The sequence below is a fragment of the Antennarius striatus genome, chromosome 3 (genome assembly GCF_040054535.1).
Source record: "Antennarius striatus isolate MH-2024 chromosome 3, ASM4005453v1, whole genome shotgun sequence".
In the NCBI taxonomy this organism is placed as follows: domain Eukaryota; kingdom Metazoa; phylum Chordata; class Actinopteri; order Lophiiformes; family Antennariidae; genus Antennarius; species Antennarius striatus.
Genome location: NC_090778.1, coordinates 10,329,395 through 10,346,715, shown reverse-complemented (window position 1 = coordinate 10,346,715; position 17,321 = coordinate 10,329,395). Strand labels below are relative to the sequence as shown.

The following is a 17,321-nucleotide window of genomic DNA, read 5'->3' as shown; positions in this document are numbered from 1 at the left end:
ATACATACCTATTTTAATATGATTATATATTTTTATTCTTATAGAGAAACATGGTGTTCTGTGTTTTTAAAGGTTTTCTAGAGCTTTTAAAAGTCAAATATTTGTGGTGGACAAACGTTAAGTGCAGTGCAATGATGTAAACTTGATCACCATCTTAGAATTGAGAACAATTTAACCTATCTGTATTTTACTTTAGTATGTGTTGTTTTTTGCTGGCAGGTTGTCCCCCTGGAGGAGCTAAATATTTTCAGGTTGACGTCTGCCTGGATATATCAACTGATGCCAACGCCGAACGCAATGTCTTGCTATTTGATGTTAAATATTGGCCAAGTTAACTAGCAAACTTAATGGAAGTAAAACAGACTTATCAAGCACTAAGTGGCATGTCAGACTTGATTACCCTGAAGTGCATCAGTGCATCCTTCATATGAGTGTGGTGGAATACCACAGTGGCTTAAAGTTTCACTTCGCCTCTACAACACGGAAGATAAAATTAATTCAACAGAAGTAGAGATGTATAAGTCATGTTTCGGCACTATACAATATTTTATTTTGTTTATCTGTTGTTTTTATGTCCTGTTAATGTTTCTGGTAAGTTTTAGGGAATAGTACTTCTGTATGTAGAGTAGTAATGACATTAAATGACCTCAAATGACAATTACAGATTGAGATTTAATAAATATTGACTTATGAACAATTAAACTTACATACAACCCCTCTGAACCAATCATGTTCATATGTTGAGGACTATCTGTGTATTCTGTCTGGAAAATCAAGCTCAGAGGGCATTTCTGATCTGTCTGGTTACATACAATAAAACTCAGCATACTCAGTCAGTCTTGATGAGGGCACAGACATCACCAAAGATGCACAGCTTGAAGTATAGTCTTTGGCATCATGAAATTTGAAATACAGGTCCAAACTTAATAATGAGCATCTTCAAGCCATACTGAGGGTCTCAGCTGTTTCCTCCCTCAAGCCCAATGTGCCTCATCTGTGTAAGAGGAAGCAGTGTCAAATCTTTGGTATCAGCAGGTAGGTGAGAGGAGCCCATGTTCTGTAGAACTCTTCATGTTCTTAACAGTTATTCTGTTATTAATAAAAATGGACAAGATTGAATCTCAAGGTTTTTTTTAATACTTAAACCCAATTTTTTTGCGGAATACTTGATGTGGCCCCAGCCTGACCCAGACTCCACTTCCAGCCACCCCCAAGTAAGTTGAGTTTGAGACCCCTGCCATAATGCTTAATAAAGAGGTGGCCATGCTTTAGGTCAAGTTGATGTGACTCCCTTTAGCCGCAATGCCACCTCACAAATATGTCAGAGTTTAGGAAATGGGATTTTTTCCTGCTGGAAAAAAGTAAGGTCATACCTAGAAGAATGCTGTGTCTGAAAACCATGAGCAAATGTTGGCAGTGTGAAAAAAACAGTAATTTAATAGGATAAACATTTAGGATAAACAACAAATAATATTTAATTGAAATTAATAGTTTATCAAAACTAATTTTCCATTTTTTAAGATTGCTCATTTTCAATTTTTTTTGTTCGAACAATTTCTTTTTTTTGATGGAAAGAAAACGCCGGTCAGCTCAGCAATTCCTTGTGCGGTAGTGGAAACAAAAACATATATCATTTTTCAAATGAGATATTTCAATATTTTTTATTAGATTTGACCTGTTTTGTTGTATTCAATTGTTAACTCTTGAATTTGTCAGGAAAAGCAACCTCCCAAATATTACCTTTAAGTATAAAATACCACCCAAAAGTTAAACGTGAAGCAGCAGAGCAATTCAGCCTGATTTCAAGGCAGCAGACTACATATGGCTTAGATTTTGTACAATTATTCCACAGCTATGCCTCTACCTTCCAAACATGCTGTGAGTCTTGATCCACTGTAGAAACTGCACTCAAATGAAAAAAAGTAGATGGATATGTAGAAAATAGGCTTTAAGTCTTTGATGTCTCTCAACTCAGTGATATGGCAGCAGGGACTCTGGGACAGACAAAGCTTTCAACATAGGTAAAAGACACTGGTATAATTGGAAGAGTGATCATGCTTTGAATGAGAGGGGATGTCTTTCAGACAGTGGCAGTGAGTTGTTTTGCTCTTTGGAGATATCTACAAAGTTTCACCTTGATATGGACAGACTGCTGCCTCATTCCCATGAACGGTAAACTCGTAAAGGTGAGGGAAGCGCCAGATAGCTATGATTGAAATGTTTCGGGATGAAAAGCCAACCGACAAAGGACTTAATGTGTCTTCTGGAGAGGTGGGTTGTAGCTTACTGGAAAAGCTCTGGTATAGTACTCAGCATTCTTTAGTAACAGAAACACAAACGCACAATCTTTCATTCTCAGGTGAACATCACAGACCACATAACATTTTGCAGATGGGTAAGAAACAAGACATTACTTCAAGCCAGAAGGGTGTCTGTGTTTTAGAAAATCAAAACCCAGTCAATCCATAAGAGGTACAGTTATTTTCAAAATAATAGCAGTGTCTTTAAGAAGGTGAGTAAATGTCAAAATTCTGTACTTTAATGAACACAAATGCATTAGGGTCACTGCACATTCTACAGTATTTCAAAGCAAGAAATTTGGAGAAAGTAATTAAATTGTCTACTATTTCACAGAAAGTGAAGAAATGTAATGTTAAAAAAATAGCAGTGTCTAATCTGTCTTTGGAAACTAAAAAATTACAGTACAAACAAAGAAATTCTTGAAAAATCAACTTTGCTGAATATCCTAAACTAATATTTTGTTGCATAACCATGCTTTCTGATAACACCTTCACATCTGTGGTGCATGGAGTCGACTGACTTCTGGCACCGGTTAACAGGTATTGCAGCCCAGGACAGTTGTGCAATCTTCCACAATTCCTCTGAATTTCTTGGTTTTGCATCATGAACAGCATTCTCCATTAGCTGGATGCGGTTTGTCTGGAAACATGATTTTGTTCATTTGCGGGTGTGTTTAGGCTCATTGCATACAGGAACATGACTACTTCCAGTATTCTGATGGACTCAAATTGATCCATGATCCCTGGTATTCAATGAACAGGACCAACACTATAATATGAGAAACATCCCTATGTCATGATGCTAACACCATCATGTTTCACCGTCTTCAGTGTGTGCTGTGGATTGTTGAGATTGAGATTAAGTAGGTGACAGCACTCATCAATCACTACCAAAACCCAACAAATACAACTGAAATCCCTTTTAGTCTCATGTTTTCTGCAATTGACAATCGTTTTTTTTGCCTTTGGGCGTATATACCACTACTATTTGATTGGTAGCAAAGTTTAAGTGAACACATTGACAGAGAGTGAAAGCAGAGACGTGGAAGTTAGTCTTTAGTCTCAAAGTAGCGATCTGTAGCTGAAATGTACAATACATACTTAAACCTTGGGAAGATAGTTAAACCTTGCAGGACTAAGTCACACAGAAGCAGATGGTTTAAATTCTCCATCTCCATGATTTCATAAATAAATTAATCAATTAGATGAGAGTTCACTGTAAATCAATTTCATAAATGACACTGCAATAATGAGATTTTGATTAGGAAACATGGAGCAAACTGACTGATTGGTAGTCATTCCTGTTCTTTACTATAGTGGCACGTTGCTTAGTGAGTAAACATGAGGATGTAATGGACATTAGGGAAATTAAAATAAATTTCATGGCCCAAAGAACTTCCAATGGTCTGAAATGGAAATATACACAAGCCATGTAGTCAAGTGAGACATTTCACTACATCAGTATCAGCACATGCTACTGTATGTCTGAGCAGTCAGGAGAATAGAATAAAAGTCTCACAGTTCAGTGCACAATCAAGCCTGTGTTGCCATTATTGACAGCTTAACTGATAAAACCCAAATGAATTCTTCTCTAGGTTTTAGACACGAAAAAAAGAAAACCTTTTTCAAAAATCAACAACACAGGTCACAATACTGATGTTCTGTCCTCCCTCAATATAAACTCACAGAAGATCGCTAACAGGGAAAACAGGGAGAATAACTAAAGTATTGGAAAATTCTGCTAATAAAAAATAAACCTACAATTTTATAGAAAATATCTATGATTTATTGCTAGCTATTTGCAAAAACTTGACTTAAATTTGGATGGACTGTATAACAGCTGACTAACATTAGAACTCCCGTAAGGCAAAGCTAAACATATTAAATTGTACAATTAAGAATTTATCATTTTTTAAATTATATTTATCATTACTAAAATCACTGCAGTTCACTTCTGAATTACAAAACTTCTAAATGGACATGATCACACAAGAGCACTCATTTGAACTCTCACTGGAGATCGCGATGCTCAGTGTTCAGTATGCAGACAGACATTTGTTATCAGACTCTGTCGAAACGTGTTGGGGAGAAAAATTCGAACAGCAGAAAAGGCTCCACTTGAGTAGTATTTTTGTGAAACTGTGGACTGCGTATGCCTCAAGCAACCAACCAACAAGACTTAATGTTGAACCCTGCAATACTGCACTGGCATTACAACCAGCTCAAGGGTAGAGTATCTGCCATCATCATAATGTGCTTATCATGCGTTAAACGCTAAATGCTTTTTAGTTTACTTTGTTTTGACAATGGCCTGCAGAGTACCTTTATGGTACAGTCTTTTTTTTTTTTAATTTATTGGATTCTATTGGATTGATTGATCCACAAAAACAGCTTTTAAAACACTAAAATATTAGTGTTGCTACACATAAAACATTCATTTTTCTATTGATTGACCAATGGCATGCAAGACATAAATCCCCTTAAAATCTTACAGACTGAATGATGCAGTGGGTTAGATCGTACATAAATCAAAGCCCTACCCATCTCTGTAGTTGATGACTGTATCGATGATGGTGTTCATCTGCTTGGTGAGTTTTGGGGGGTTTGGGGAGAGTTTCTCCGCTGGTGGACGACCACGTCTTTTCTTGGCCTTGGAGCCCCCGTCATCTCTGCTCAAGGAGTCCTTGTCCAGACGTCTCTTACGTTTGCGCTTTTTCAGACGAATCTCTTCTTCCATTTCTTCCAGGTTTCCATCCTCAATAGCCTGGAGTTGAAACATCCATAGCAAAAATATTTGTCAAGTCTCAGTCAAAATATAATTTATTGTTGGCTATTTTGGGATTTTTAAATTAATTTAAATTCTTCCTAAACCATTTTTGTCATGAGGGAATCTCCAATATATATGACCTGGAGCGTACCATTATTATCATGAAATATGTAGAGATGTCACACATCTCTACATAAATGGAGCAGTTTGTGTTTTCCCTAAAGTGTCATTAAAAGCAGTAAATCAACCACTTTAACAGTATGCAGCGGTTAATTTGTCTGGTCACAGACTTGTCTGTGAATTGCAGTTGGAATGTGAAACATAACCTAGTCTCCAAGTTTATTTTTGTTCTTGTCTTGTTCCCTGAAACACCTGAGCCAGAGTCGATAAAATCAATCTTTTTCAGTCTATCAGGCCTGACATAGCTCTCCAGGGAGTGTGTCCCAGTGGATTTAGGATGGGTGACTAAATTCCACTTTCATCAAGCTTATCTTAACTTTGTCATTAATGTCAGTCACGGCTGAGGCCTGATCTACTTTTGACATATGACATTCCTGTTTAAATATTACTAAACCTTTTTTTTTTAAAGGACCTATCAGTTACTTACAGTATGTATGCATTCACTAGGACTAAAGACGCTTTAGGCTGAGAGCCACAGAGGAGGAAAGCTGGAAAGTATTTCGAAGCGCATTGTTGCGACTGAAGAAAATAAAATGAAAAATATCCATGTGTAAAAATCAGTAATTTGCCAGAAGACCACCCAGTTACCTCTTTTGTCAAATCCAAAAGAAAATGTTTAAAAATGAAGTCGAACTGCATCTTAAGGGCAGTTTTCTATAATTAATCACAGTAAGTTCAGTCAGTGTAATAAAACAGACTCCCTCCGTTTTGCAGTTATTGTTAATGAGTCATGTTTGCTTTTTCATCACTACTGTCAAAATCTAATATTTTATCTTCCGTTTACATGTGTGCCCAGATTTTACCCGTAGCCACTGCTTCTCAGTCAGGGCATCACTGTAGTCCACATCCCGGCGACAGCGCGATCCTCTTCCAAACATCTTCTCCTCTTCCTCTTCATAGGTGAGTCGTTCTACCTCTGCATCATCTTTGATGATCCAAGAAGGCAACTCATCTTCCTCCATTAGACGAGGTTTACGTTTTGGGTTCCTGGCGTGCTCCCGGCGTCGGTCCATGTCCATACGCTGCAGAGCAGAAAAGTAGGATATCATAATGTGTCAAACATTAGATGGGAAAATTTGAATTATATGATACTGATTTCATAATCCATATTGGATTATCCTGCTGATATCACCAAAACATTTTCAAGTAAGGGTATAAAAGGCGACCAAATCATTATACTTGAGTCACTGTAAATTCCAAACATCTCTGAATTAGTGTTACATCCTTCCATGTGCAGCACAAGATGATGAAGAAACGTGATTAGTAATGTCTGAAGGTCCTTGAATAAGTGAAGACGTTTAAAAAAAACAATGGTATTGTTATGAAGGACAGCCTACAGTAATTCCAGTGGTAAAATTAACAGCCAGCCAGCCATAAATAACATTTATTTAAATTTTCCAATCTGCAATTTCTGCCTCACTTAACATAAATGTGTGCTTCTCTTACCATGTACATTTCAAATTCATCTTCATTGCGGGCTATCATTTGGTTAAGGGTTTCATCATCAGGCACTTCATCTTCTTCCTGGAGTTACATTTGGGGGGGGGGAATACAAATCAAAAACTTTGAAGACAATATCAAGACTCATTTTAACTGTGCAGAAGAGAAAGCCCACTTTCTCAGTTCAAAGCAGATCAATCATATCCAGCATTGAGATTTCATCGTATGCCAACAGCATACCTGAAATTACATCATTTAACCATGTAACTTCATAGGTGAAGGATAACTACATTTAATGAGCTGTCATTAATATCATATATAAAACATGATCAAGCCTAAATAATACACCTCATTTCTGAGACCTTTTTCTGTACAAGAAGAGTGACTCCAAAGTATAAAGGGAAACAAGCTGTAAATGTAGACCTTACCTCATTCTGCTCCTCATGCTCTAAAATGGCCTGGAGGAAGACTCGGCGCTCGTGACTTGAAGACTTCTGATCAAACATGCCTGCCTGGATGACCTTCTGATCCACGTTGAGTTTATATTTGGCAGCTGCCAAGATTTTCTCCTCCACACTGTTGACGGTGCAGAGACGAAGCACGCGTACCTCATTCAGCTGACCAATGCGATGAGCCCGGTCCTGAGCTTGAAGATCCTGTAATCAGCAGTTGAAAGAGAAATATAAGATCATTTCATTGCCTAGAAGGAGAAATTAGTCAATGAAATTTAGAGCCAATTGCTGACTGATTATCTATTGATTCTTTTAACAATAACTGATAAGCCAAAACGGCACGGTGGTGCGGTGGATAGCGCTGTCGCCACACAGCAAGGCGGTTCAAGGTTCACTTCCCACTCTGTGCGGAGTTGGCATGTTCTCCCTGTGTCTGCATGGGATCTCTTCGGGTTTTCCGGCTTCCTCCCACCTCCAAAAATATGTGCTTCAGGTTAATTGGCCATTCCCAAATTGCCCGTAGGTGTGAATGTGTGTGTGCATATTTGTCTCTGTGTGGCTCTGCGGTGCACTGGTGTCGCGCCTGTAGTTTCCCCCACCCTACGCCCTCAGTGAGCTGGGATAGTCTCCAGCACTCCGTGACCCACCACAGCGGATGAAGCGGTTGACGATGACTGGATGAATGATGATAACACAAATCGCATTGACAGACACCTGCTGTTAATCTATGTTCTGCACTGACGTGTGAAGAAACACCAAATCAGCAGTTTCTGTTCCAAATATGTCATAAAAAACAGTAAATCAACCACTTTAACAGTATGCAGCGGTTAATTTGTCTGGTCATCTCCTGAAATATTACTGTTGGCACAATAATTTTTACTCTTCTGCACTTTGGACTGCATAGATGTAGGTTTATATGTGGAAATGTGGACACAAAAATAAAAACAGAAAACACGCAAAATGGGAAAATTACTGATTCAATAGACAATGCTATCTCTGACAGTTCATTATTTGCGAGTGGCTTAATAACCACTTACATATACTTGACAACATTCAACTGACGGCCAATTACCCGCTTGTCATGACAGGATGCTTTTGCTGCTACTTTTATTTCATTGATTTTCTGTATTCCAGCTTCCTTTGTTAACTTTGTTGAAACCTGGCTTGATTACAAACTCAAATTAAAATCTTAAAAAACTGTTGTGGCCTGTTTTTTTCTCTTGCTAAACTTTTGAGCCTCATAATAATAATACGTTTTACCTATGGCATTCTTTTAAAATACCCAAGATCACATTATAATACAAAAGAAAAAAAGTCCTAAATAATAAAAACATATAATATACAAATATTGTGAAATTGGTCGCAGGGAGTATGCATGTTTATGCAAGATTGTTTTCAATCTGGATACGAAGACTGTAAGTCACTGTAAAAGAGGTCAGGGGGAATTCCAGAGCTAAGGAGCAGAGCGAATAGAAGCTCCAGGCAGATGGGACGGTGAGGTAGACTGACGAACAGGAACTGGGAGTGCAGACAGGTGTGACAGGATGTTAAGGACGTATGGAGGGGCAAGGTGATGGATGACTTTGTAGATGAGCGGTTAATACAAGAAGCATTCTTACAGTTCATTAATATAAAATCTGCTGAGAGACAAACCTGGTGTGGGTTCCAGTCACTATCAAAGATGACAACGGTGTCAGCAGCCTGAAGATTTAGGCCGAGTCCACCAGCTCTGGTACTGAGCAGAAATATGAAGTACTGAGATCCTTCTTCATTGAATTTCTTCAGCAGTGCTGCTCGATCCTCAGCCTTAGTGGTTCCTGAAATGCCACAAATAAATGTCTTGAAAAATGAGTAAGACCGAAAGTCCATTGTCATCAGAAAACTACATCAGCGACCTGAGTAGTGCACCTCATCTCTAGCAGATGTTTCATGTGTCTAGAAAGACGATTCAGTGAGTCTCCCCAGTTCACTCAATTTGCAGAACATATTAAAAAATGACTCCCTTTTCACCTAAACTGAGGTGGTTATATTTCATTGGCATCTTTCTGCTGTTAAAAAGCCGCTTGAGATGATTTCATGAACCGCGATCAGAGGGTTGGGTATGTAGAAGAAAGGAACTCAGTGAAGTGATCTGGATGAATGTGTGGATTAATGATCCCTCTCCTGAGGACAAACACGACAGATTTTCATGATATTGGAATATTTACTTAGATTTCATTTTTATTGGACCATAGAAGAAGAAATAAATTCTGCTGAGTGCTTTTTCAGATTACAGTGGTCATACTATTGTCTAACATATCTTCTATGTTCCGCTACCAATTTTACAGCTGTAGGAACCTCTGACCCATCAGTTACACACACACACACACACACACACACACACACACACACACACACACACACACACACACACACACACACACACACACACACACACACACACACACACACACACACACACACACACACACACACACGTTAAAAAAAACCAGAGAAACTAATTGTGACATATTTGATCAGATTTATTTTAATAAAGGCTGATAATATCAAATAATTAATATTGCCTTACTGATCCTGGGACTTGGATGTTGGCTCTACTGATTATATAATCAATATGATCTTTAATGTGAGATACTGAGCGTGTGCTTTATGAATTGTATATGTGATGCAAATTTTCTTGACACCTCAGTGTTCCTGTAGTCTGGCATTAGAAATGAAATTAATGGCATGACATTAAGTTATCTTTTAATACACAAAATACATACAGTAGAGGGATAAAGGGATTTTAACAAAATGGGCTTATCTCAGATTATGATCATGTGTCTTGGAGCAGAGACTAGTTAAAACACAATGGATTTCTTTACATGACTCCTCTTCTTGGTGAACAAAACGCCCTGTGTGTTCATGCATTATGACAATGCGTTTACTTTTACACAGCACATGGACAATGCAGGAGACGTGACAAACCTGCATGGATAGATTTTACCCCCGCTAAATGCAAGCAATAAACTGCTAAAGGGTGTCCCCGTTTAGAAAATAAAGGACAAAGAAAATGGAAGTCTGAATCTATTAGACCTAAAGGTGCTACAGTATCCTATTTTCATTAAATTCACACTGCTTCCAGATGTCCAACTGCACTGTATTTGAAAAGTACTGCCCCAAACCGGTCTGTGGACCTTAATCTTGTAATTAAAATTGCTGAAATGAAACTCTCTTGCTTGTCTGGGCTGGCCATTAAATGTTAATGAGTTCCCGCTGTCAACAACTGCTACACACCCCCGTTGATGTGGTGCACATATGCCATGTGCACACGAGTGTGCGCAAATGTAATGTTCTGCAGCAACCCACACCAAGCAGCACGGCTCCATACGTGCATTTCCAACAATTATCTCCCTTGTCTCGACTTCACCCAATTCATAATCAACTGTGAAGAAGATAGAAATGTGCAGTTTGTGCATGCTTGCTATGAAGCTGATAATACACTGTACACGGACACCAGCGTGCACATACATACATACGCAGGCTACACATACATAGACCAAAATCAGAGCTAACTAGTTAGCCAAATACAAGCTGACTTCAACAACAACTGAGAAACTTTGGGTGTCTAGATCTGAGTCAGGTCATTGCCACATATGGTTATCGTACCCTGAACATGAACTTCACTCTGGGGATGAACATGCCCTTATCTGGGGGAGAGAGGGGTGCTCTTGGGTTAGGGAGGACCACTATGCATATGTAGAGAGCTGAAAAAAACATGTGTTTCGTAATACCCCTAAATAATCCATATATTCCACATATTGCTGGCCCAGATACCTGTCTGAGTTCTTAAATACTGGGTACCTGTAATTTCAAGTTCTATTGATACTTACAATTAGATAGATAGATAGATAGATAGATAGATAGATAGATAGATAGATAGATAGATAGATACTTTATTAATCCCGCATAATACCCAAATATTTCAGATTTATGAACTGCTTTTAACAAGATTTATTTATCTGGAACATTTAACACAGCAGTAGGCAACTTCATCTGCATATTTGTAATTCTACAGCCTTAAAGTATTGATATAAGATTCAATTAAAAGTGAGTTACAGCCAATTCACAACTTTCACTATTGCTCAACTATGTGCAATAAAGAAAGGACTGGCTTTTTATTACTTCAACACATATGTCTGTATTGAAGGGTGATACCAATGTGATACTAATCCTCAGAATCCCACATGGACATCGCCAATATTTGTATTTTCTGTGTTGTAGAGAAAGACACACATTAAATTGTACTACAAATGAGCAGAGGATGTAGCTTACCATCAAGACGCAAATAATTGAAGTTGCGGTAGCTGAAGTAATCTTCCATAATTGTCATGAGAGTAGTCATTTGGCAGAACAGCAGTACTCTGTGGTTGGTGGCCTGTAGCTTTGGAAGGATGCGATCTAGAAGCTCAAACTTGCCAGAAGCTCTGTACAGATCATGCCTAGATTACGTTTTTGAGACAAAACACAGAACGTCAGTCATCATTACCACATGAACATAGCCTTCAAAATCAAATTAACTGTTTTTATAAAGCAGTTTTCATGCTAAAACATGCACTACAAAGTGCTTTACAGAATTAAAAATAATAAACACAATTAAAGCAAGAAAAACAATTACAAAGAAAGCCTCTCCCTCCCACCATATAAGTCATACCCATCTGTGTGTAATGCAATTTTGCAGCTGTTAATAGCCTTAACTGCAAAACAATGGCCCAACATCATGCTGTGAAACCAAACACTGGAGACAGAATTGCCCAAAAACATCACAGGGTACTTGCAATTAAGTGATTTTTTTTATGTTAAAAAAAAAATCCTAAAAAAATCCCAGTAATAGTTTTTGACAAGTCATAACTTGTCCTGCTAATGCCAGATGGCTTTCCTTTCCTCCAATATCACAAATAGATCACAAAATAGATGTGAGCAGACACAATGACTTATTGCTAGGGTTTGGAAGCAACTATGACAACTTCTGTGGGTACCGACAGAAGTGGCGTTAAAACAAGTTAAAAATTCTTAAGTTTTATTCGTAATATTAGTATTAATATTATTATTATCATTAGTAGTAGTAGTAGTAGTAGATCGGCGGTTCGATTCCCACTCCCGCCCAGCCACCTCGGAATGTGAGCTGACATTGGGAGGTGTCAGTTTACATCCGGAGTACTGCCGAGGCACCCCTGAGCAAGGCTCCATTCCCCTTTACAAGTTACTCACTAGCGTGCACGACGGGGCTGCCCGCCACTCTACCTCATCTCCATTGCATGCTTACAGACGCTTGTGTGTGTGTGTGTGTTACAGGACCTGTACACACTAGTATATATGCATGTAATTGACTAACTAGAGTGTGTTACTACCATATTGGCCGGAATATAAGACGACCCTGATTATAAGACGAGCCCCTCTTTTTCATGACTCAAGTTTGAAAAAGACTTTTTGAACAATAAAAATTTTATTTTATACAGAAAATAATTATAGTACATCTCCGTACATTACACTCTGTGACACCATATTTCACAGCTGCTTGCAATTGTTTGAAGAGTGCCTCATTTATTACCATCATCTTGAAATTTGCCTCATAACTTCTCTTCAGCTGCCGGTTAACCTGGCCGATCTTCGACGCACTTTTCTCCAGATTGTCGCTACGTTTCTCCATTTTCTGTTTATCTCTTCTCTTATTTTCTTCTGTTTTCTTTCTTACTGCTATTTTTTATATTTCTTCTTCGAGCTACCGCTACTTTTATTTTTCTTCGTGACAGGGGTTCTCTTTTGCCTGGGGAGTTAAGTTCAGCATTCGCTTTAAAGATATCTGGCGCCATCTAGCATTGTGAATGGGTATAATGTCTAGACCCCAAAATGTAAGACGACCCCCACTTTTTCAGTCTTATTTCAATGCAAAAAACACCGTCTTATATTCGGGCCAATATGGTGCTTTCCCTTCGAGGTTTACTTAAGTATATAAAATAAAAACAAATTTAATATTATTTCTTCATAGAAGATGTAATATTCAACCTCAAATACTAACAATAACTGGTTAGAAGAAATGTAAATCATCCAAATATAGAACATTCCATGGGACAGAAGACCTATTTGGTACAACTTACCCACTGATAATGCCATTTGGATAGCCCAAGTGCTCAGCAAAAGATTCCTGTAACAGAAATACTCCTGTCTGAACAAAGCTGGAATCATCAAACATGTAACAATGCTATCTATGAACTAGTTGTACCTTAAAAATCTTCACTCAACATAAATTATAAAACAGAGACAACACCCAAGACATTACAAAAAATAATTTTTACAAATGAAAAAAACTGCGGGGTCATATGGAAATCAGTGACATACTTTTTCAGTGTCAGAAGTCAATAATTTTTTAACAGTTAAAAGCAGATATCTTGAGCTAAAAGGATTCACCTCAATGTGCTGGAACATGTATGGATGGTTGCAGATCTTCTTCAGCTGCATGATGGTGTTCATCAGTGTCTTTGCTCCACCTTTGCCCTAAAAACAATTATGTATAGAAGAAATTAAATTCAGGCAAACATTTATGGTCATTTTCACTGTGCACGTTATACAGCTCAGTTTATCAGACTGACACTTTAATATAACAAAGATCAAACCTTGCAGCAGTTTTGTGTATTTACCTTCTTATCTTTCTCTGAGCCATCAGTTAGAAGGATTCCTTTCTGCATGTGACGATACAGAACCTTCTGTATGGCAGACATGTCACATTTTATGACATACTCCACCTAAGTGATTGAAAGAAAGAGAATGCAGAAAGTACATCAGGGCAACAGTGTTTTCTTTCAAATGCAAGGCTGCTTGATCTGAAAATGTTTCAATTGTTGTCCCCTAATTATTTTTCATAATTTTTGGGGATTTGAAGTTTTTTCACAAGGCTGGAACAGATTTAAATGATTTTTGTTATTTTAAATGGGGAAATGTTGTTTTGAGTTATGAGCTCAGTCACAGGGATTGAACTTGCATCTTGAGGTACTATTGGATATAAAAAAAATAATCTACCGGTATATACTATACTTTAGTATGCATGCAAGTTATTACTGAACAAGTTATTTCAATAAATTTCTACAAATGATCTTATTTTTCAACCTGTTTTCCTGAAAAGTGTACTCTCCCAGTTGTCAACAGCTTGCAGCCATTGGAGACAAAGAAAACTAAACAGTTGTAGTTTTTGGTACCTTGCCTCTGCAAATGTAAGATCTTTTTTGAAAGCATCTAAAGTTCTAATCCTGGAGGGAAACATGACTAAAGTTCGGAACATTTGTAAAAATTGGTTTAGAATCATCTTGATGGTCCCGGGAAACAGATGGTCACGGATTTCTCATTCATTAAAGTAGGATGTCGAGCTCTGTATCAGCATGATCAGCTTACCATAAAAACACATATGTCCTGTTATACATAACCAAACAGTAAGAAAAGCAAGATACCAAAGTCCTTACTCTTTTGAAAAATATCAAAAGATTACTGGACACTTGTCAAGCAAAGAAAATTATAATACACACAATTACTGTAAAGTGAACACATTTCATTTCAATCTAACCTTTTCCGGTAGCTGTGACTCCACCTCTTTCTTCAGTCTGCGCAGCAGAAAGGGGCGGAGCACTTTATGCAAACGCCGAATAATCAGGATGGTCTCCTCCTCATTCAGGTCAACCTAAAGTAGTCAGTCAATAAACATGAAAACATATAAAACATAGCTGTATTCCCACAATAAAATACAAGTATAAATGGCAGCACAATGAAAGGCTGACCTGCTGACAAATTACAACACAGGATTCTCCTTCCTGACTCCTAATGCTTGAAAGATTTCAACGAGCCATCGTGTTTGTTTTGTTTTTGCTCCATTTATCATTAGCTGTGGTCAGTAATGAGTCTATGTATTACAATAAGTCCTTCTAAGCTTTTCAGTTTCATTTTATTTATATTCTTCACAAAAATACAACATTTCTCCCACTTTGTACGAGTTGAACTAAAAGACCAGAGGATTTGACTGTTCACAAATTTGTATAAATCTGTTCAATGAGCATTTGTCCTTGATCAAAATGATCCAATAAATCTGACAGATACATCATATACAGATGCTGATTGAACATCATTACTGCACAGGTGTACGTTGGGATGGCCTCAATAAAAAGGAACACAACACAAATGCCCAGGTGTCTCAAATTGTATAGTACATTATGTCCCCACCCATCTTCAACACAAAGCACCACCCTTGATCTAGTTGAGAGCTGTGGTTGATCAAGGAGCTGATTAAAGCATATCATTATTGCACAGGTGCGCATTGAACTGCTTACAATAAAATAGACACTTTTCTACAGTACTAAGTGAGTCCCAGCCTCATTGAATACACCGCTTCATGCCTTGTTTTAAAGCTAAATTACTATAGTTATCGCATGCCACATTAACAAAGCATTTAGATGGTTTGCCCTTTCAAGGTACCCCTATGTAATTAGTACCTGCTATACGCCAAAAACAGGACTTTTAGGTAAAAGCTACCATAGAAGATGTTGACTTTGAAGATTTTGACAATTAATGTTAACTTTAAAAAGCAATTTTTATCTTAAGTATTTTTTTATGACAACTATCATTTATCCATCCATTTTCTTATCACCGCTTTATCCTCGTCACGCACGAGGTGATGTGTACCTAAAAAGGTATAAAATTGAAAATTTGACCTTATCCTAGTTTTTTAAGGTCAAGTTAGTGATATATTTTTCATTTCCTTGCCTCCCTTTTGTTTAGTCTTTCTATTTTATCTGGTTCCTGAGATATGTGCAAAAAAATGTACAAAAGTTGACCTTTGACCTTGACCTACTTTTATCAAGGTCAATGTAATCCTCTCATTTTCATCCCCTTTGCGGCCCAAGTAATGTGCTTTTTGCTTAATCTTCCTATTTGTAAAGGTTGTGAAGATATTTGGTGGACGGACAGACAAACACACAAACACTGACAATCACAAAAGTTTACATCACTGCTTCGCAGGATGTAACTAATAGGCTCCATCTTCTGTCACATACCCTTTCTCCTGTCATGGCGAATGGAGCATTAAACCACTGCTCAAAGGTGCTACAACTCTTAAAGATAGTTGGCAGGAGGAAGTTGAGAAGGGCCCACAGTTCCGGCAGCTTGTTCTGTAGTGGTGTCCCAGTGAGGAGGAGGCGACGGGGAGCCACATAGTGCGTGTTCAACACCTGGGTCAGCTTACAGTGGTGGTTTTTCATTCGGTGACCCTCATCCACAATCATGTATTTCCAACGAATCTGTGTGTGGAAGTAAAGTTATCAGATCTTTTGGAACGGTGAAAACAAAAATAATTTGCCTGATTTTTTATTTTCAACCAAGGGTCAAGAGTGGCTGCACAGACGAGTATATTTTATTTTCTATGAAATGACCTCTGATTGCCCAAAGGTTACACAACACCACTGCATATAAATGATAACCTCCCTTCACTTCGTATGGCAATAATAACTGCTTGTGCATGGTATGTAAAAACAACAGTTTTCAGCTTTGAGAATCATTTCAGTCTTTTTTCACCAAATGTTGGCCTTCACTGCTCATGCCATGGATTGAAAAAGGTGTGTTCATGGAGGTCCTGGTCCATGTTTACAAAAAAAATGATATAGTTTCTGTAGAGTCTTCAACCATGCATTCACGCTATAATTTGTCTGTTTAAATTACTTTCAGGGGGATTCAAAGTTCCAAAAACATGACATTTCCACCTCTGGACAGCCACTTAATTGAAATTTCATTTAATTCTGTCCAGCAATTTTTGAGGATATGTAAGTTGACCGCACTCCAATACATACAAATTACAGGCATGGGTCACCCCCAAAATCCCTGCCTGGTCAGAGTGAAGAACAAAAACATGTGTCATATAGGTGAATTGTAAAAATGGGCAGAGGTGCAACAGGCAAATAAGTTTTAGAGAGTAATGCTTGTTCTCATTTACCTTTGCTAGTATTTGCTTGTCCTTGATGATGTATTCATAGGTGGTCAGTAAAACATTGAATTTCCCGCTGCGGAGTTGAGGCACAAATCCACGACGCAAAGCAGGGGTGCCCTTCCACAGCGAAGACAAATACTTTGTCATAAGCCAGTAAAAAAAAAAAAACAACATAATATCTT

General features: G+C 37.9%; 1 protein-coding gene across 3 annotated transcripts in view; it reads right to left on the bottom strand.

The window, feature by feature from the left end:
• Positions 1 to 17,321, bottom strand: part of smarca2 (SWI/SNF related, matrix associated, actin dependent regulator of chromatin, subfamily a, member 2) — a 51,841-nt gene that overhangs the window by 12,133 nt on the left and 22,387 nt on the right. For 2 of the 3 annotated variants that reach the window (XM_068309928.1, XM_068309927.1), the window contains 12 exons: positions 17,146 to 17,256; positions 16,214 to 16,456; positions 14,734 to 14,847; positions 13,817 to 13,921; positions 13,587 to 13,673; positions 13,277 to 13,323; positions 11,454 to 11,620; positions 8,793 to 8,956; positions 7,116 to 7,343; positions 6,694 to 6,771; positions 6,051 to 6,269; positions 4,841 to 5,064 (listed from right to left, as the gene is read on the bottom strand). In XM_068309928.1, coding sequence (XP_068166029.1) covers positions 4,841 to 5,064; positions 6,051 to 6,269; positions 6,694 to 6,771; positions 7,116 to 7,343; positions 8,793 to 8,956; positions 11,454 to 11,620; positions 13,277 to 13,323; positions 13,587 to 13,673; positions 13,817 to 13,921; positions 14,734 to 14,847; positions 16,214 to 16,456; positions 17,146 to 17,256 — 1,787 coding nt within the window. Of the gene's footprint in view, positions 1 to 651; positions 2,941 to 4,840; positions 5,065 to 6,050; positions 6,270 to 6,693; positions 6,772 to 7,115; positions 7,344 to 8,792; positions 8,957 to 11,453; positions 11,621 to 13,276; positions 13,324 to 13,586; positions 13,674 to 13,816; positions 13,922 to 14,733; positions 14,848 to 16,213; positions 16,457 to 17,145; positions 17,257 to 17,321 lie in introns of those variants that run through there. The other variant, XM_068309929.1, reaches the window with a different exon arrangement.